At 37.8% G+C, this 21264-nt stretch overlaps 2 protein-coding genes across 2 annotated transcripts in view; one reads left to right on the forward strand and one right to left on the reverse strand.

The window, feature by feature from the left end:
- LOC127546503 (zinc finger and BTB domain-containing protein 4-like) overlaps nt 1–21264 on the reverse strand; it is a 54064-nt gene that overhangs the window by 14438 nt on the left and 18362 nt on the right. Inside the window, exons 6-8 of the mRNA XM_051973581.1 lie at nt 6241–6322; nt 5336–5573; nt 1051–1155 (exon numbers count right to left, since the gene is read on the reverse strand). Coding sequence (XP_051829541.1) covers nt 1051–1155; nt 5336–5573; nt 6241–6322 — 425 coding nt within the window. The remainder of the gene's footprint in view (nt 1–1050; nt 1156–5335; nt 5574–6240; nt 6323–21264) is intronic.
- LOC127548383 (zinc finger protein 883-like) lies at nt 5342–20266 on the forward strand. The gene is made up of 6 exons (XM_051975780.1): nt 5342–5893; nt 6209–6649; nt 7965–8053; nt 12855–12981; nt 13333–13428; nt 17090–20266. Exons 2-6 carry the CDS (start codon nt 6598–6600, stop codon nt 18664–18666), a joined length of 1941 nt encoding a protein of 646 aa, XP_051831740.1. The 5' UTR covers nt 5342–5893; nt 6209–6597; the 3' UTR covers nt 18667–20266.

Genomic DNA, 21264 nt, shown 5'->3' on the forward strand with positions numbered 1-21264 from the left:
CAGAAACTGTTCTGTCTCGAGTTAACCATGACACCTCTCCCATCAGGGAACTCACAGTCTATGATTCCTTTCTCACATTCCTTCCAGTCTTCACTGGAATTGGCCCTTATTTGAACACATTGCATCACCTGCCTCACCTGTCAAAGATCCTTTTCCCCTATGGCCTTGAAATCAGTGGAAAATGTGTGTGTGTATGTATGTATGTATGTATGTGGGGGTTTGGGGAGAGATGGAACCACCATCTTGACTACCCAGTGCCATCTTTGGGCCAGGGAAAAACCGACTTGTTTCTCTTTTCACATTTTCCACTATGGAATTCTTAGGGACTAGAAGGACATTTAATGATCCTCTAGTCTGGGGGTTTTAAATTATTTTATGTGTCATGGACCCTCTGGAGTCTGGTGAAGCCTACAGACCTCTTCTGAACCATGTTTTTAAATGCATAAAATAAAATACATAGGACTAAAAGACAACTAAAGGATAATAAAAATGTGTGCGTGTGTGTTTTCTGTGTGTGTGTGTGTTTTTTCTGTACGTGTGTGAAATATCCAAGTTCCCTATCCAAATTCATGGAAGCCCCGGAAATGTAGTCACAGACTCCCCCATGCACCCCAAGTTAAGAACCTCAGGTCTAGTTCAACTCCTTTTTACACAGGAGAAAACTAATTTGAAAAGGAGGGAAGGGAAGAGAGAGGAGAGGAGAGAAGGGGGGAAGGGAGACCAGCTCCTCTGGAAAACGCTTAGTTTCTGATTCCCTTTGCTTTCATTTGGGACCAGGTCATCTCCCTGGCCAGACTGGCAGGCTCTGTGTCCTTCTCACCCGGGTCACCCCTCCGACACCTGTGAATGGGCGAGTAAGAATGATCCGAGGCTGCTAGCAGGCAGCCCCCCAAAGGCAAAAGTCACCTGGACGGATGGACTCTGGCCTCCGGGCAGACCCTACCCCGCACATCTCAGAGGGGTTTGTCCCCGGTCCCCCAAATGTTCCCCAGACCTTCTCTCTCCTTCCCCCGAAGTTGCTCAGACACCTGTACTCGCTCAGGTCCTCACCTCTCCAGGTGACCCTCTTCGCCCGGACCCAGAGAAACCGGCTCTCTGCCCCGAGCCGCCACGGACCCCATGCTGGAACCACACTAAGCCTAAAAGAGTGTCTCCCTAGAACTACGATTTCTAGCAAGCCTTCGGGAAGAATCACTTCCGATTCCCAGCCTACATTCCCTCGGGACCTTAGCAATTCAAGTTCAGGAGCCTCACAGCTCGGAGAAAGGAGCCTGATCTAGGCAGAGTCCTGGGAAATTGAGTCTCAGAGCAAGTCAAAAGGATTTCCGGAGTTAAAAATAGAGGATTCGTCTGCGCAAGCGCGTTCGCTTGGCTCCTGTCAAACTATGTGTAAGTCATAATTTGCTTAAAAGTCGGCGCTGGCTAGTCACCACGGTAACAACCTCCGCGAGTAATGCCATTTTCTTCCATCATTTTCTGGGAGAAGTGGCTTCATTTTTCAGAAGGACTTGAGGACCCGTAGTTAAATAAACGATCGTAAAAATAGGAAGTAGTCCAAGACCTCAAATTCTCTTATTCGACAACTACTACTGAGTTTTCTACTACACCAGATCCTTCCAAGTTTTTGTTAGGCAGTCTGATGAAGCTTTTGTACTCTTCTAAATACTTTAAAATCTTCATAGTAATTCACATAGCATTACAAATGAAACCGACTATATTGAAATATATTTATCAAAATATCAAAAATTTGTGATAAATATATGTGCTTCATTATTAATGCATTTGTAATAGTATAGTTAGTTTGAGAAGAAAAAGGTTGGAACAAACACTGTGATGTTATAGGAAATCAATTAGGGAAACTAAAATTATTGCTATGCAACAGTAAGAGCTCTGAGATTTGTTAATAGTTTTGTAGTGAAATCAGCACAAATGACTTCCTCCAATAATATTAAACTGCATATGAGAAGGGGAGAAAACCAGGGGAGAAGTGTTGGGGTTTAAAAAGTGTTGAGAAGGGATACAAGATGGCAAGGAATTTGAAGACAGAAAACAGCATGATGTTTAATTTTGTCAGACTCAATTTGCTCTAAGATCTTAAGAGGAAAATAGAAGCATCACACATTCCACCTGTAAAGAGCCTGAACTCCAGAAAAGTATACTTGAAACAAGGATTCTTATAACAGTGTTTACTCAGTGTGACTGATGAGATAATGGTTTTCTAGTTCACATATACTTAGCACTTAGTATGGTGATGTAATGGTACATGCTCAATGTGCTGTAGTGATGTAATTGTACTAAGGTACTTAAGGGCTGAGAGGACTGAAGACAGTGGGAGAGTGAGCTCCAGCTCAGACTCCAGACCCAAGAATAAAGAGTCCAGACTCTATCCCTGACCATCCTTGTGGTGACTCTCCTTTTAAGACCAAGGCCTGTCCAGATATCCTCAAGAAAGCTAGCCCAGACATTACATCATCCACCCTAGAAACTATGCTAGGTTATGCAAGCTTCTCATTTCTCACTTCTCTGACTTTTCCTTCACATGTAGAACCTTCTCTCTTCTCAGCTTCCTTTTGTGTGTTGTCTTCCCATTAGATTGTAAGCCTTTTGAGGGTAGGAACTTTTTTCTTTTTGTTTTTCCAATGTCTAGCACTATATGCCTTATTCAAATGAAGTATTTAATAATTGAAATTAGAGTTGAGTAAGATTTTAAAATTATATATGCCTTATAGAAATACACAGAGGGTGGGACTATGGTGGAGGGCAATTTATTGGGAATAAAAAAAGCAATCAAAGGATTGACATACATTAGGGGAGAACAATCAAACCACTTGACCAGAATATATTGATGATGCACAGATAAAATTTGACATTGATCCTTCAATGAAGGAGAAATCATTACTTTTTCGCTGTTGGATAGCTCTTACTGTGAAGAAGTATTTCCTTTAAAATGACTTGAAATATTCTTTTCCATGATCCCTTTAAAACTTCACCCCACTTTCATGTTTTATTGCTTCAAGTTCTGTTGTGGCTTTTTTGGTTTTATTTTGTTTGGGGAGGGTTGGGTTTGTTTTTTTGTTTGTTTGTTTTTGGACAAAGCAAAATAAGTCTTAACTTTCTATATAGCTTTTCAAGTAAAGGCTAGCATACCACATGTCTTGTATTCTCCATATTTGTGGATTTTGTTTGGGTTTTTTTGGTCTAGACTTCCTATATATTTGCACAGACTATGTAACTCCCAAGCCTGAGATTTACTCTCTCAGCTTTGCCTATGAGATACCCTAGCTTCTGTTGTTTTGTTTCATGTATCAACTTCTATGGGAAGCCATTCTTGATCTCTCTGGTTTTTAGTGCCTTCTTCAATCATGTATATAATTGTTTATATAGTCTATTCCCTATGGAAACCCATCCCATAACTGTAAGTTCCTTAAGAACCAAAACTAGTTTTGATTTTATATCTTTATTTTCTTGCACATAATAGGTGTTTAATATTTGTTGCATTGTGTGATAGATTCTGAAGCCTTTAGAGAAGCATGGTACTAAAACTCACCCTTTAGGTTTACTTTTCTGATATGAAATCCACAATTATGTCCTCAAAAAAATCATATTCTAAAACACCTCCTTCCTAAAAGAATAACCTCTCACATGTTCCTGGGAAATGGGCTAATGGTGAAGTTTCATCATCAGTTAAAAACATATCTGATTTACAGAGAAATGCAAATTAAGACAACTCTGAGATACCACTACACACCTATCAGATTGGCTAGAATGACAGGGAAAGATAATGCAGAATGTTGGAGGGGATGTGGGAAAACAGGGACACTGATACATTGTTGGTGGAATTGTGAACACATCCAGCCATTCTGGAGAGCAATTTGGAACTATGCTCAAAAAGTTATCAAACTGTGCATACCTTTTGATCCAGCAGTGTTTCTACTGGGTTTATACCCCAAAGAGATACTAAAGAAGGAAAAGGGACCTGTATGTGCCAAAATGTTTGTGGCAGCCCTGTTTGTAGTGGCTAGAAGCTGGAAAATGAATGGATGCCCATCAATTGGAGAATGGTTGGGTAAATTGTGGTATATGGACGTTATGGAATATTATTGTTCTGTAAGAAATGACCAGCAGGATGAATACAGAGAGGACTGGCGAGACTTACATGAACTGATGCTAAGTAAAATGAGCAGAACCAGGAGATCATTATATACCTCAACAATGATACTGTTTGAGGATGTATTCTGATGGAAGTGGATCTCTTCGATAAAGAGATCTAATTCAGTTTCAATTGATCAAGGATGTAAAGAAGCAGTTACACCCAAAGAAAGAACACTGGGAAATAAATATAAACTGCTTGCATTTTTGTTTTTCTTCCCGGGTTATTTATACCTTCTGAATCCAATTCTCCCTGTGCAACAAGAGAACTGTTCGGTTCTGCACAAATATATTGTATCTAGGATATACTGTAACCTATTTAACATGTATAGGACTGCTTGCCATCTGGGGGAGGGGGTGGAGGAGGGAAGGGAAAAATCGGAACAGAAGTGAGTGCAAGGGATAATGCTGTAAAAAATTACCCAGGCCTGGGTTCTGTCAATAAAAAGTTATTTTAAAAAAAAACATATCTGATTTATAGGATAAAGTTTTTTCATTGTGCCCATCATACTTCAACAATGCTTACCTGCTCCCTAACCTATTTCTCATCAATTAATCAAAAAGCATTTATTAAGCACTTATGTGTTAGGCACTCTGTTAAGCCCTGGAGATACAAAAAAGGGCAGAAGTCTTTGCTTTCAAATGCTCACATTGGAATAGGTGGGAGAAAATGTAAATGGATAATACCAGATATATACTTGTTATTAGGTAATACCAGAAACATACATGTAATAATTAGTTGATATATATACAAGTAAACAGTTAATAGAAATATTTATTTACATATTAATAATTACATATATATGTATGTATATATGTATACATATATATATACACACACACACAAATGACCAGGTAATACAAGATGTGTAAATGAGAATCTCAGAGGGAGGGGACAAAAGTCGGGGGAGGAGGTAAAGGGGAGTAAAAAGGCTCTTCTAATTCTCTTCCTCTCGGCACCGCCCTAACTACCTCTGGCGACAGGTCAATTAATGATCTTTTATTAACTGGACTAGGCAGAGTTATTAGTGCAGGGGATACCAAGAAAAGCAAAAACAAACGAGTCAGTCCCAGCTTTCAATTCTCCTCCTAAAGTGCCACTTTACCTTGGAGCGTCGGCAAAGCCCAGACTAAGTACAAGCTGCCAGAACTCCTAGATCGCGTTCCCCCCCACTCCCCATCTTACCCCCTCCCGCATTCCCATGCCCAAACAATACACTACAGGTGAGAGTCCAGCTACTGACAAAGGACCAGAATGAGTCTGAGATGAGTTAGCACAAAAGCGCTCTTCAGGGTCGGAGGAAGGAGGCGGAGCGGCTGCCAAGGGAATCTCAATAAACCCTCTAGGGGCCCGCTCCGTAGTTGTCAGCCACCACTGAATGTGCCACGAGGGACCAAAGGCACCGAAACGGAAGCGGCAGTGCCTTCCAGGGGCTTCTGGGAACCGTAGTTCAATGGTCGGCTAAGCCAGCGCTTCCTTCCGGTCTGGAAACTGGTTTCCTTTGTGGGTCCTGGACTAGCACAGGGCGGTTGTATTTACTACTCGTGGTCCAACAGCTGAGTGAAGGAAGCCGGTTTGTGGTGTGTGTGTCTCGAGCCGAGGAGGGCTCTGTGGCTGGACAGGGGCGGCCTTGTGAAGCGGAGGGGGCTGGGGACCAGAGACCGGGAGAAAGCCCTCTTCCCTCCTTGGGCATGAATGGACCGGCTTGACCCCGCTTTCCCTTCCCAGCCGCGGAGTGCCGAGGTGAGTCCGGCGGCTCGGTCCAGTATGTGGTTCCGGGTCCTGTATGCGAGACTGTGGGGAATGGGAGTTTGGGGTGGGGAAGAGGAGGGAGAAAGTCTGTGTGTGTGTGTCTCTGTAAATATATCTACTTCTGTGTCTGTGTGTATCCACACATCTGTGTATGTATCTACACACATCTAGCTCCGTGTATCTGTGTAAATACACCTGGGGTGTGTGTGTGTGTGTGTGTGTGTACACACTTAACCCGAAGTGGGTACACACACACACTTAGCCCGACCAGATTCTGGAATTCTTTTTCTTCTCTTTTGCAAACAGTGCTTCCCTTTCCCTCTGACGTTCCTTCTTACGCAGTTATCTCTGCATGACCGAAGGCGATGGACGGTTCCTGTTCTGGGTCCTTCGTGAGAGTCTCTAGGGTTAGCTGGTTCGCTGTTGGAGAAACAGACAGTCCGATTGTCAAGCTGAAGGGATGTTAGCTCCCAGATGAAGAATCCACAGCGGTGAGTCCGGCTGTTAAGTCCGGCTGTTAAGAATGAAGACAGAGAAGTCTCCTGGCATGTAGGGAATCTCCCTAAGAAGAAACCCAAACTTCGGCCTGATCGCAGAGCTTCAGGGAAGAGTCTGCAGTCACTTCTGACACTGATGGATTTGGAAGGATTCCTGTGAGAGGAAAGGTCAGGATTTGGGTGACAACACCTGAGAACATGGAACAGTGGATGGCCATGGAGCATTTAACTCAGATTCTTGAGGGAAAAGGTAAGATTTGATTAGACAGAAGATAAATGTTTAGATAGAAAGGGGTAGGGAGGAAGCTATTTTCTCATTATGGGAAAAGGGAAAACAGATGTCAAGTAAAAGTACCTTTGGCCAAAGAGTTGGGGAAAAGATTTCCCGATCTTCAAGTGTCATGGGATTAACAAATTAGAATATTTGAGATTTCAACATATTCAGGCTCCTTATATCAAAACATCCAGACTATTAAATATACAACATTCCGCACTAAATATTCTCTTGGAGGGACCAGCCCAGTTTCCTGACTCTATTTTAACCTTTCCCTCCAGTACTTTATTCCACCTTGTCAATGGATCACAGAAGCATAGGATCATAGATTTAGAGCTGAAAAGGACCTTAGAGACGATCAATACCAACCATTTTATAGAGGAAGAAACTAAGTCCTAAAGTCTGAGGTGAGATTGGAACTCAGTTCTTCCTCATTACAAGTTCAGTGCCATATCTCTCTATCTACTATCTATCTGTCAATGGGATTTTTATTAAGTACTGTTACATTTTTATTTTGTCCTCATAAGAACACTTTAAGGCAAATAGAGCGTCAATATTTGTTTTATAAGATTTGAAACTGATTTGGTGAAGTAAGTGTTATCGTACTAAAGGTTAAGGTTGCAGCATTATTTAGTGCCAACTAGAACTAGCATATCATTTAGGGTACTAATAAAGTCAGAATTTAACAACCTTAAAAAATTACTGCGTCTATCCTCATTTTTTAGATAAGGAATTAAGGTTTAAAGGTACTGAGTGACTTGCCAAAGGTCACAGAGCCAGGTAATAAAAGAACCAGAAATAGAATCCCCAGGTTTCCATACCTCTAGTCTAGTATTCTTTGTATGATTCCATGTAGCATTCTTTTCAGTGTTTTCACTGGGCAAGTACTGTATTTCTGTTAGTTAAGTTGTCATAGGTGTGACAACATAGCTGCTTTCTCCAAAAGAATTATTATATAATTCTTAACAAATTGAGGACAAAGGAGAGAGAAGACCAAGCAATAGAGATCCTCAAAGTTATTCCCATCTGTGACCTTGCCTGTATTCTAACTCTTAAGAGTGCAATTCTTTCACTTGGAATCTGCCATGAGCACAGAGGAGAGATCCTCAGCAACAGTGGTCATGCACTCTGTGATCTTTAATTTGGCAGGTTTATGCTGATCCCTTTTTGAACAAGTTCTTTCTTAGAATATGGGGATCCAGTCCAATTAGTGTATGGAGTTTATAACCTGTTAAGTATGAAAACTATAAGAAAGAATCAGGCACCCTCATGACTTTTTTTATCCCTCCAGCTCTATCTTCTCAGGACCCTGGCTTTTCTCAAGAGGGGAATCCAGAAGAGGAGCAAATGACAATTCTTTTCCTGAAAGCCAAGTCCCAGGTGAATTGGAGTTTTTTCCTTTCTAAAATGCTTAGATTGTAGATACAGTTACCAAATGCTTAGATTATGGATACAGTTACTCTTCTCTTAAAAACACCTTTTTTCAAGGAATTCTCATGTAAGCAATTAAGTGTCAGTTCTTCCCAGGAAAATAGAATTCATAAGAGTAAATGACTCCATAGAAAATGCTCCCCTGTTATTGAGTACTCACTCTCCTGTGTCCATCTTCCCCATTTAACACCACTCATTCATTTAAAAATTCGTTTGGGTGTAATTATTACTATGTTAAATTACACTGATAAATAGAAAGTAAAAATAAGACATAATCCTCACTCTAAATATGCTGACAGTATTATCAATAATAACATACTGACATATCAAAGTATTAATGATATAAATGCAATTATATAATATATCATAATAATGATAATGATACTGAGTGCAAGATAAGTAGTATATGTAAGTGGTGTTTTGGAGTTTATGAAAGAATGAGATGAGTATAAGCTGAATTGATTGGGAAAGGTAAAGAAAAGAATAGGGTTTAATGTGATCCTGAAATTTTTGGATAAAAGAGGGAGATATTGCAAGCAGGAAGAACAATATGACAGAAACTCAGGCAAAATTGATTATCATTTATATATATCAAGAAAGAGTAAGCTTGATATAAAGGAATTATTGAGAAGTAATAAGTAATAAATTTAAATATGTAGAATTGCAATGTGATAGAAAGCTTTCAATGCCATCCAGTTTAGACTGTATGCCGAAAGTTATTAGATAGTTTTAAGGATAAAGTGTTCTAAACTGCTTAAGATCTGAATGAGAAGGAAGAGTTTAAAAACTTTAGAGTTGTCATTCCAGAAGACAGGTAAGTCTTCCTGTAAAAAGGATGGATGTGTTTGGGACTTGGAATACCCATTATAAAAGATGAAATAATCAAAATTTAACTCATGGGGACATATTTTGACTACAGGTTTCTTCCCCAGATTCTTTCCCAGGATCTGTCTGGGCCTAGTCAGTCTTTTTCAAGAAGTCGTGGATTATAAGTTCATTTCATTGATTAATGGAAATGAAATGTTGATGTTTTCTGGGATAAGGAAAAAACACCAGAAAGCTTTTCACAAATGGTAAAATGAGAGGCAACAGAAGGTGGTAGGCACACTGGACTTGTATTCAAATCCTACTACTGATACTATCAGAATAATTATGAGCAATTCTCTTAATCTTTTTTGAGTTTCATTAAATCCTCTGGAAATCTTACACACTGAGTTTTGAGATTTTTAATGAGCTTACATATGTAAAGGGCTTTACAAACTTATAAATACTATATAAATGTTAATAAGAGATAATGGAACTTTCATGACCTTATTGTCCACAATACCAAAATTCAGTGATCATTGATCCAGTTTAGGTTATCTTAAACATACTTCCACAATAACATAAAATCATTATTTTGCAAAGTCATTAGTCTTTGAACAACTCAATTTTTAGGTATTGTATATTTATTTATTTTTTATCTCTGTTCCAGTGGTTCATTTTTACTTTTTGCCCAGAAATAGATTGTTTTGATGATATCACAGTATTTGAATGATTCTGAGATTTCATTAATGAGGATATTACTTTCAGAAATGCAGATCACAGCCTGTCCATCGATATCTTCTCATTCTGTTTGATTCTTGTCCAGGGCCTTCCACAATTCTCCACAAGGGATCCTTCTTTTGACATTGTGGATACCAATGGAGCAAGGGAGCTGGCTGTCCATTGGCTAGCTCTTAATTCTTTTCCTCTCATGCATCTCTCTGATTTAATTACTTATGTTACTTAGCATTAGACAGATTAGATATCATGTTTCCTAAGGTTATACATTGAATCTTAACACATACCTTTGATATATCAATGCCAAATTAAAAATTAAAGCACTTTCTTTTTTCTTTAATGAGGAAGTATAGAATGTAAAGGCAATAGGATCCATTAAATTTAGTAGGTTGTTTGGTTTTGAATTTAACTAGCTCTCTATGTGTGTGTGTAAATGTATGTTTTGATCTCTTCTTTATTCCACAGTTATTTTCATATATTTCCTAAACATATATCCTCTTATGAAGGAGTTCTCCTGTGTAACAAAGAAAGAGTTAAAGCTAATCAACATAAATGACACAACTGATTGTCTATTTAACATTTTACACTTCTCATTCATGATTATTCTCCTTAGTTACATGCCAGCTTTTCAACATCCTAAAAACATATGTCATCCAGAAATAAACACAATATTCTCTGATGTGATCTGACCAAGCCTTCCATTCAGGATTCTGTACTTCTGATGATGCAGGCTAAGTTCATATTAACTTTTTTGGCTATTTCGTTAGTCTCATGTCAGACTTGCAGTCACCTAAAATCTCCAGGGCCTTTTTATATGATCTGCTCTCTAGCAAAACCCTCCAGTTCTGTATTTGTCTAGGTGAATGGTGTCAAATTCAAGTAGAAATGGATCCCTGCAAACTATATATTGTTTTAGAAAATCACCAATTAACATTATATTGTATTTTTATTTGCTTTGTTAAGTGTTTCCCAACTACATTTTAATTTAAAAGATGAGTTTGACACCTCTTATCTAGGACATGAGAGATTGTAACTTGTCTGTGGGCACATAGCTAATAATATATGTTAGAAGTAGAACTTAAATTCAGGTTTTCCTGATTTTAAGGCTGACCCTCTATTCACTTTGTCATACTGCTGCTAACTTTACATTTATCACTTTTAAATTTATGATTAGATTTTTTTTTTTCCCCATCATTCTAAACCACTGAAATCTTTCTGGATTCAAATTCTATTATCCAGTGTATTTGCTCCTTCTCAGCTTTGTGTCATCTACAACTTTGATAAGTACACTGTCCAGCTTTTATCCCAGTCATTGATAAAAATGTTGAACAAAATAGGACCAAGGATAGAGACCAAAGCCACTGCTAAATACCTTCATCCTGTTGATGAGTTTCCCCTAATTTCCACTCTTCAGGTGCTAGTAGTTATCCATTTAGTTGAACTATCATTCAGTCCAGTCTCCACTTTATGGACAAGGTTTTCATGAAATAATGGCACATGCCTTGCTGATATATCTGTTTCTAATAAACCCTGTAAAAACTATAAATGAAGTAATGACTTCATAATGAATTTCTGCCAATCCTCAGAATTTGTTCTTCTGGTTCTTGCTCTAAGACTTTTGCACAAGTTGATATGTAGTTCATTGGCTTACAGTTTGAAAATTTGTCTAATTAATCTTTTTGAAAACTTAGCAGCTCCTTACAGCACCAAATTTTGCTAAGTTGCTAAGGGGCACAGTGGATAGAACATTGGCTAAGACGAATTCAAATCCAACCTCAGACACTTGACATTTATTACCTGGGTGACCCTGGGCAAGTCACTTAACCCAGATTGCCTCTCCAAAATAAGAAAGATTTCATAATGTCTAGTCTTGTGATAATTTTCCAATTCTCCAGCTTGGCTTTTATAAAGATTATTGATGTCAATCATATCTGTAAATTCTTTCAAGTCTCTGAGAAATATCTCTTTTACTTGTGCTAAGTGATTGAACTCACAGAGACCAACCAGTTTCTTTTTTGTTATTTCTTCATTTAAGTTTCACTTTTCTTTAGGCCACTTTTGTTTTATCTTCACATCAATTTTCTCCTTGGTAGAAGCAAATTGGAATTAAATATTTATGTCTCCTTGTTGTCTGTGACACTTGTCTTTACCCTTCTAAGCAGATATCCTGGACTCTCTTATTCAGACTTTGGCTCCCAATAAAGCTTTTAAAAAGCTCTTTTTGTGGTCTTGAAGATTTTCTCTTAGTTTTTTTAATATTCTTTAGTCTTCTTGATCCTGTTTTTTAAAATTTTATTTATTTCATTAAATATTTCCCAATTACATGTAAAAGATTTTAAACATTCAATTTTTTAAAGTTTTGAGTTCCATATTCTCTTCTTCCCTCCCATCCTTTCCTTACCCCTTGAGAAAGCAAACAATAATATAATGATTATACATGTGAAGTCATAAAAAACATTTCTATGTTAGTCATATTTCAGAAGAAAACACACACACACACACACACACACACACACGAGAAAAATAAAGGTTTTAAAAAGTATGCCTCAGTCTGTACTCAGAATTCATAAGTTCTCTTCCTGGAGATGGATAGCATGTTTCATCTTGAGTCCTTTAGAATTATCTTGGATGATTGCCCAACACTATTCTTGCAAGACTGTGTCACTATTTTCTATTTATAGTCTCTGTTTTTTCCATCATGTGTTTATATATTTTTTATAGTTTTAAATTAATTGATGAGATGTCTTTGTAATTAAATTAATCTTCATATTCATCTTTCTCATTTTCTTCATCAGAATCATGTGTATTTTTATTTTCAGAATTTAGTTCTTAAAAGTATCATGTCTCTTGAGCCAGCTTCCCTTATAAAATTCAAAGCCACAGGATCCTAGCCAAACTTTCCCTGAACTCTGAAATACACTCTTCAGAAATCTAGGCTAAAGGTCAGACTATGCCTAGTATTCCCTTTCTTAATTACCATGATCTCTCTAAGGTAGCATGGCCATTTCTTCCCAAAGTTCCTATCATTTCCCACACAATTCCTTCCCTTTTTGTCAGAATCATACCCAAAATATCAGTGGTTGTAAACATTTTCATAAGTCTTGTACATCCCATCTGCTTATTCTGGTATGGCCAACTTGACAGATCATCTATGGGCCACACATGGAGTAGGCTTATTGGGTAAGCAGAAATATGTTTGGTGTTTTAGGAATCAGTGGCCTTCAAAGATGTAGCTGTGGACTTCACCCAGGAGGAGTGGGGGCAACTGGATCCTGCTCAGAGGGACTTATACAGGGATGTGATGCTGGAGAACTATGGAAACCTGGTCTCACTAGGTAAGGATGTCTTCTCCCCATACTCAGACTCTGTCAAATGGAATATCTCTGCTTCCCTGATTTTTATAAAGTTTTAACCAAGGGCTCAGTGATTTATAATCTCTTTAGGGCCCAGTGTATTTATGGTCCCTGTTTTCAGATGAAATGTCTGCTGTTTATAGAATAAAAAGTAGGCCTTCATTGTGCTATCCCAGATGTTTCAGTCACCTTAACTTTAAAGGACTTCCTATCACCCTTGAACCCTTCAAATATTTTTTCTGTCAGTCACTTCACGTCAAGGGGCCAGAACTCGTCTGTATAATTGCCTTTGTCTCCAGCACAAACAATTTCTTTTTCTTTCTCCCTGAATAGGGTTTCCAGTTTCTAAGCCATATGTGATCTCCCAGCTAGAACAAGGGGAAGAACCCTGGGTAGTGGAAAGAGAAGTCTCAAGAGGTATCTGCCTAGGTGAGTGAGTAAAAACTAAATAGATGAATTACAAGTAACATTTCATCTGGTCTTCCAGGGAGGATGAACTATTCAGCTGTTATTCAGGAGCCATCCTCAAAATCCTGAAACCAGGAATAATATGAGACTATTTAGTATAAGTACTTTCAAATATTTTGTTTTTTCCTTAACATTGATAATCTCCCTCAAGCTTCCTATTCCCTTCCTTATCAGAGGAAGATGTGTCTCTCTTAAAGTAAATCATTTAATCTGTAGTAGATTTCATCCATCTCTGGGAGCTCCATTCCAGTTGGTATAACAGGGAATTCCTTAGCCTAGCTAGGATCAAGAAACAAAATCAGGAAGTGTGGAGCTATAAAAAGGGAATATATAAGCAAAGGGCAATTAGACAATTTGGGGGGAACATCATCAGATGGTTACAAGGCCAGAGTTAACTGTGATCAGTTAATTTGATGCAAGTCTAAGAGGCTTTTTTTTTCCCCTATGCATTTTAAGATTTATTTTGATTCTGTTCCCTAGAACAGAATTCAGGGAATGAACAATAGAAAAATTAAAAAGAAGACCACTTTTGAAGAGGCTATCAGTGGTCCAGACAAGGAGTAACAAGGGCCTATATATTAAGATGGTAGCAGTGACAGAGGATAGGAGGTAGAAATTTTTGCAATGGGTGATAGCTTCATTGGAAGAGATAAGGGAAAGGAAATAGAGGGATAACATCAAGGTTTTGACTGGGGAAACTGGACAGATGGTAGTTTCCATGACAGAAATAGTAGTCAAAAGAAGGGGAGATGTTCAAGGGAAAATATAATGAGCCTAATTTTAGACATGTATTTGAGGGGGCAGTGGGACATGCAGGGGAGTCTATCTTATAGGTAATAAAAGATGTAGGCCTAGAGCTCAGAGCTCTAGGACTGGAAATACAAATTTAGAAGTCATATGCACAATAATATTCTACAGAAATATAATGCTATTGATGCATCACGGTGTAATCATCCCCTGAGTACTTGGAAGCTATGCCATCAAAGTGCTGGCAGTTAGAAAGACTTTGCAATGCTGCTGACTGTGTGCTGCCTAAAGACCAGTTTAGTCAAGTCTGGAGAGACTTATCACTTGGAGATTGTCCATTCTAGGTGATGACTTCTTTGACCATGACAGTCCCTAAAACAATGTTCTCCTCAAAGACTCATAGATCTAGAATCTCATCACTTTGAATGTTTCCTCCAGTTATGAAAATTGGATTCCATCCATGCTTGCTTATCCTGTGCAGTTCTTGCCCATTCCTAAGTTCACCCCACAGATTCTAGCCAGTGTGCCAAAGGTCTTCCTCAATTTCTACAGATATTTTGAAGATAACAGTGCACTTGTGCTATCCACATGTCATTCTTCTTCCTTGCCACATGACTGACCTATCTTTTTCTTGTATACATTACCTGATACATAATTGTGTTCTTTGAAGTTCCTAATTTGTTATAAACATAGCAGCCTGCTCATATGTTCCATGTACCTTTGAATTGCCCTCTATGTAATACTCATTTTTAGATCATCATCTGTTGTATTCCATATCTCACAGCTAATGCAAAATAATGCTAAAAGAATATTAGAATTTTTAAATGATCCTTTGTTTCTGGGAGAATTCTCGGGTCATTGAAAGACATGTGCATTGTCTTGAAGGCAATCCAGTCCATTCTTCCTATTTTAATTATGGACCTGAGTTGTTCCAGCTATATATGTTGATACACATTACAGGGCATATAGATGGCACAGTAGATAGAACATTGGACTTCATGTCAGGAAGACCTTATGTTCAAATTCAGTCTTAGACACTAGTTATCTAACCCTATGCAAGCCACTATCAAAACAATTTAGACCAGTTAAAAAAACAGATTGATCAACAGAATAGATTAAGTCTACAACATACTGAAGCAAATGAATACAGTAGCATGGTATTCTGATAAATACAAAGACCCAATTACAAAGATAAGGGCTCACTATTTGACAAATACTGCGGGAAACTCTGGAAAACAATTTCAGAAATCAAAAAGAACCAACAGTTTATGCCATAGAGTAATCACCAAATGATGCATGACTTACATTTAAAGGGTGACATCATAAATCATTAGAAGAGCAAATAAATTATCTTTCAAATCTTTAGATAGGGGAGGCAGTTCATGACCAGGCAGAGGATAGAGAGAATAGAAGATAATATGAACAATTGTACGTATATAAGATTTGAAAATGTGTCTCCACATAAAAATTCAGTGCAATTAAAATTGGAAGGGAAATAGGCTACTGTTAAAAAAAAATCTTTCTAGTAAGTTTATCCAATAAAGTTCTTATATCTAAGATATATAAGAAATCCATATATATGTATGTATGTGTGTATATATATACACTGTATCATATATGTCTATGCATATAGACATACACATATGTACTATACACTGTACTGTATGTATATAGTAGTATATATGTGTGTTATATGTTATATGTATTGTGTTTAGTATATGTACTATATTGAATGATATATAGTGCATGTATAGTAGAGAATAAAATAAATTGTATGTGTGTGTATTCATACATATACAGACCTGTACTACAAAGTAAATACAAAGTAGTTAGGGAAGACACAAGCCCAATTAATTGAGGGAATCAGAAAGAGTAGAATTCTGAGTTGTAGGTGAAGAAAGTAAATGGCCTACCAAAGGTAAGAAACAAAAAGAGGCTAATTTGGCTGTACTGTAGAAAGAGGGGGGGAAAAAGAGTAATGAGGCTCAAAGGAAAAGTTAGGACCAAATGTAAGGGGCTTTAAAAGCCAAATAGAGGCATTTGTATTTTTTCTTAGAGGCAATTGGAAGCCGTTTGAGCCAGTGCTCAAGTTTATTGTACAAGATAGTAGCATGTTCTGATCTGCACTTAAGGAAAAGCATTGGCAGCAATGTAGAAAACAAGTTGAGGTTGAAGTATGGAAATATTTGAGACTGAGAAACCAATTAAAAGTTCATTGCAAGAGTCTAAGCAAGAGGTGATAACCTGAACCAAGCTGGAGAAAGCCATCTACAGAGAGAAGGAAGAGGCAAGTGTGACAGACGTAAATGTAGAAACATTAAGATCTGGCAGCTGATTGAGTATTATATGTGAGAGAATGAAGATTTGAAGATCACACTAAAGTTATATAAACCTAAGAGCCTGGGAGAATGGTGATTTCTTTAGTAGAAATTGGGAATTTTGGAATGAGATGGATTTGAAGTAATGATTTCTATTTTGTATATGTTGGGTTTCAGATGAGGAAGGTTAATCTAGTGGTAATATTCAAGAGAGATTTAAAGTGAAGAGGTAGAGAAACAAACTAGAAACCTATTACAGTCTAGGCATAAATAGTAGTAGCCTGGATCCTCATATACTCTGTTAGTTTGGTTTCATGCTTACCATTCTGACCTTGTAATCCCTCCTGATGGGTTCTCCTTATCTGGGCTTAATTTTTACACTGTTGTTCTTTTACTTCTTTTCTCTTGATATTTCCTAATGACTTCACCGATTACAAGACACTATTTGTGAGCTCTCAAAGAAATATATATCATATACGTTATTTTCAGTTTTATCACAACATCCTGAGTACAAGGGACAAGAGACATTTGGTTGTTTTTTTTTTTATTTCTTTCAGACTTGGGAACCAGGATTGAAATCAAGGAAACTGCAAAGCAGGATGTCTCTGAAGGAGGATTGTCTCAGGGAATGATCATACAAAGATTCACAAGAGATAATCTTTGGAATTCTAAATCAAGTGATTCCTGGGAACATGAAAGTTGGTTACAGGGGCAGCAAAGAAGCCAGGAAACACATTTAAGGGAAGTGGCAGTTAACCACAAACAATCTCCAATCTGGGAAAAAGACCATGGGCATAATGACCTTGGAAAAAGTTTCGATTTAAGTTCCATCTTTGTTGCACAACACAAAGTTCCTGTGGAAGAAAAATCCTATAAATATGATGCAAATAGAAATAACTTCCGACAAAATCCACTAACAATTGACCATCAGAGAATTGATTTGCGGAACAAACCTTGTAAATGTAATGAATGTGGAAAAGCCTTTCGTTATCACTCAGAACTTACCCGACATAGGAGAACTCATACTGGAGAGAAACCCTATGAATGTAATGAGTGTGGGAGAGGCTTCAGTCAGAGCTCATCCCTTACTCTACATCTGAGATTTCACACTGGAGAGAAACCCCATAAATGTAATGAATGTGGGAAAGCATTCAGGCACACCTCATCCCTTGTCAAACATCAGAGAAGTCATACTGGAGAAAAACCTTACGAGTGCAATGAGTGTGGAAAGGCCTTCAGCCGGAGTACACACCTTACTGAACATCAGAGAATCCATACTGGAGAGAAACCTTATAAATGTAATGAATGTGGAAAAACCTTCAGCCGGAGTACACATCTTACTGAACATCAGACAATTCATACTAGAGAGAAGCCCTATAAATGTAATGAATGTGGGCAGGCCTTCAGTCACACCTCTTCCCTTGTTAAACATCAAAGAATTCATACTGGTGAAAAACCCTACGAATGTAACGAATGTGGGAAAGCCTTTAGTCGAAGAACACATCTTACTCAACATCAGACAATTCATACCGGGGAGAAACCCCATGAATGTAATGAATGTGGAAAAGCCTTCAGTCACATATTGTTCCTTACAAAACATCGGAAAATTCATACTGAAGAGAAACCTTATGAATGTGATGAATGTGGGAAAGCCTTCAGTCATACTTCATCCCTTATTAAGCATCAGAGAACTCATACTGGAGAGAAACCCTATAAATGCAATGAATGTGGGAAAGCCTTCAGTCACACATCTTCTCTTAATAAACATCAAAGAACTCATACTGGAGAAAAGCCCTATGAATGTAATGAATGTGGAAAGGCTTTCAGTCAGAGCTCATCTCTTGCACTACACCAGAGTTGTCATACTGGAGAGAGACCCTATACATGCAGTGAATGTGGGAAAGCCTTCAGTCATACCGCATCTCTCATTAAGCATCAAAGAACTCATACTGGAGAAAAACCCTATGAATGTAATCAGTGTGGGAAAGCCTTCAGCCAGAGTTCATCCCTTATTAAACACCAGAGAACTCATACTGGGGAGAAACCATATGGATGTAATGAATGTGGAAAAGCCTTCAGCCAGAGTTCATCCCTTTTTAAACATCAGAGAACTCACAGAATCATAAAATATTAACATTGGAAGAGGCCTCCTTGGTCGTGTAGTCTGCTTCCTTCAGGGTCACCCAGCTGATATATGGCAGAGCTAAGACTAAAAGCTAGGTTCCCAACTCCCAAGCCTTTGCTCTTTCCATTGTCTCACACTGCCTCTACCTTTTACTGTATAAAAATGTCATGAATTAAAATATATGGTAATAGCAACTCACATTTATATAGCATTAAAGGTTTGCAGATTGTTTTCATAATAACCCTATGAAGTAGGTAGTAAAGTATTATCCCCATTTTAAGGATAAAACAGACTCAGAGAGGCCAAGTGATTTATCCAAAGTCACACAGGTAATGAGTATTAGACCCAAAATTTGAATCCTGGTCCCTTAATATCCAAGTCCAGTGAACTTTCCAATACCTGTGCTGCTTCATGTATGAGTTCCATGTATGTAAAATAATCTTTAGTGTCCTGGTCCCTTGTTGTGATTGAGACCAAGGTGCCCCAAAGGAAAGGGAATGGATCAGAAGATTCTGCCAAGAATGTAGGGTGTGCTGACCTTGTGTCACAGACTCATCAGAGCCACCTCTCTTTGAGGTTCTGTGTCCAACAGCATGGCTTGGCATATAAAATTTGTCAGAGGGGCAATCACAGCACAAGGAAACCCATAAAATCATCTGAGAGCACTTGCTCCACTTGTGTTTATCTTAAGCAAGATCCTGTTCACCTATCTTTTGTTCATTCCTTCCTAATTCCATCAGCCCTGCACTTGTGTATGACTAGGACCAATCTTCAGACACACAGTGAGTCATTTCTCCTCTCATGTGTGCTGGCTGCAGACATTGTCAGCATGCCGGAAAACCCCCTCAGCTTTTCTGCTTTCACAGACTACACTGAAGCCCTTCCTTGCTAGGCCATCCTTAAATCACTTTAATCCTTACTACATATTGGGGAATTCAGAAGGGGAGCATTATTAACAATGGCTATAGAACAACCTTGGGCATAATTTATCCTTATATGTCAGTGACATCCCACTGGAGAGTAGATGTGAAAATGAGGAAAATATCTCTTGTATTTAATCATAGTTACTCCTCTGCTCAAAAACCTTTAATGGTTTCCCATTGGCCTTCAGAGATAAAGTCTAACCTCGTCTTATTAATTTACTCCTAGCTTCAGCCCATCTGGTTTGCTTATTTCCCACTGATTTACTTTTATTGAGTTCTGTTACTCAGTACTAATGCTATGGAATGTTTTTCCCATCACTTCTACAAAAATCAGCTCAAATTCCACTTCTCTAAAAGACTTTCTTGACCTCCTCCTAAACTGAGTGACTTCCCTCTACTCTGAACTCTTATAAAAATTATTGTATGAATTATTTGGTAATCATGTACTTTCTTGTGGTGTCTTGTTGACTTGAACTGTTATTTAAATACTTAAATGTTATTTAATTTTTTACACATGAAGCTCCTTGAGAGCTGGGACTGTCTTATGTGTCTTTGTAGCCCACATAGCACTTAGCACAGTGCCTTGCACATAATAGGTGCTCAGTACAACTTTATTGATTTGGCATCCAAACTTTATGAAAATAAAATAACATGGTTTGCACCCATTTTCTTACTCTACTTAAAAATGACTAGACTTTCATTATAAGATGTTTTTTTTTTTTTTCTGTCTAACCATACTAAAGAGAATATGGAAGATTTCTCCTGAAGGAAGCTTCTAGGCCTATAGTTCATCTAAAGTACCTAAAAATTCTTCTAAAAACTTCTTTCCAAAGATAATATAAAACTTTTTAGGGGCAGTATAGGAATGAGGGAAATATTTCCATTTGAAGCAATAAAGAAAATACTGGGATCTTGGAATAGGATTGACTAGCATACTACAAATCAATCTTTTGAAGAACAACTGGTTATTCTTGTTTTTAAAGCAATTTTTCATTAATACTCCAAAGCATTTCTCTATTTAATATTACCATAAAGCTACTGATTTAATTCCCTGTTTATTAGTGTTGGGATAATTAACTTATACAATCCTTTAGAAAAAGAACCATATCCTAACAGTTATTGGATAATTTGAGCCCTATTATAGGGATTTGATAAATGTTTATTGAAAGATAGCAACACCATAAAAATATTTTAGTATAAGGAGCCTTTTTTGTAGAGAGATTTTTTAGAAATCTCCTTTAGTAGACTTAGGTCTAACTACCTATACTGTACATCTGAAAAGTCAAACAATTACAGTTGACCTAACCAGAAATTTGTGAAAGGATTTACAAAGTGGTGGTGGGGAATATGTTTATCTGCACATATAGGTTGTGATATGTGCATATGTATACATATGTACTATACCTTGCATCTTCCAGAAAGTTTACATTTTCATTATTTTACAAACTTTAGCTGTTTGGGAGGAAATTAGCTAGAAACTGCCAAAGTCCCTTTCTAGCACAAGACATTTTGAAAATTCATAGATGTCCTGAAAAAAAATTGCCACAGTATAATAAAACATTGTGTTTAACATACTTCATCTAATATGTCATTTAATCTTTCCTGAAGGTCCCCGAGGACTCATTCTTCTAAAACCATTTATCTTTCCCTGACTTAAAGGGCTTCCCTGAAGTAAAGTGTCCAC

This window comes from Antechinus flavipes, chromosome 2 (assembly GCF_016432865.1).
Source record: "Antechinus flavipes isolate AdamAnt ecotype Samford, QLD, Australia chromosome 2, AdamAnt_v2, whole genome shotgun sequence".
NCBI lineage: Eukaryota > Metazoa > Chordata > Mammalia > Dasyuromorphia > Dasyuridae > Antechinus > Antechinus flavipes.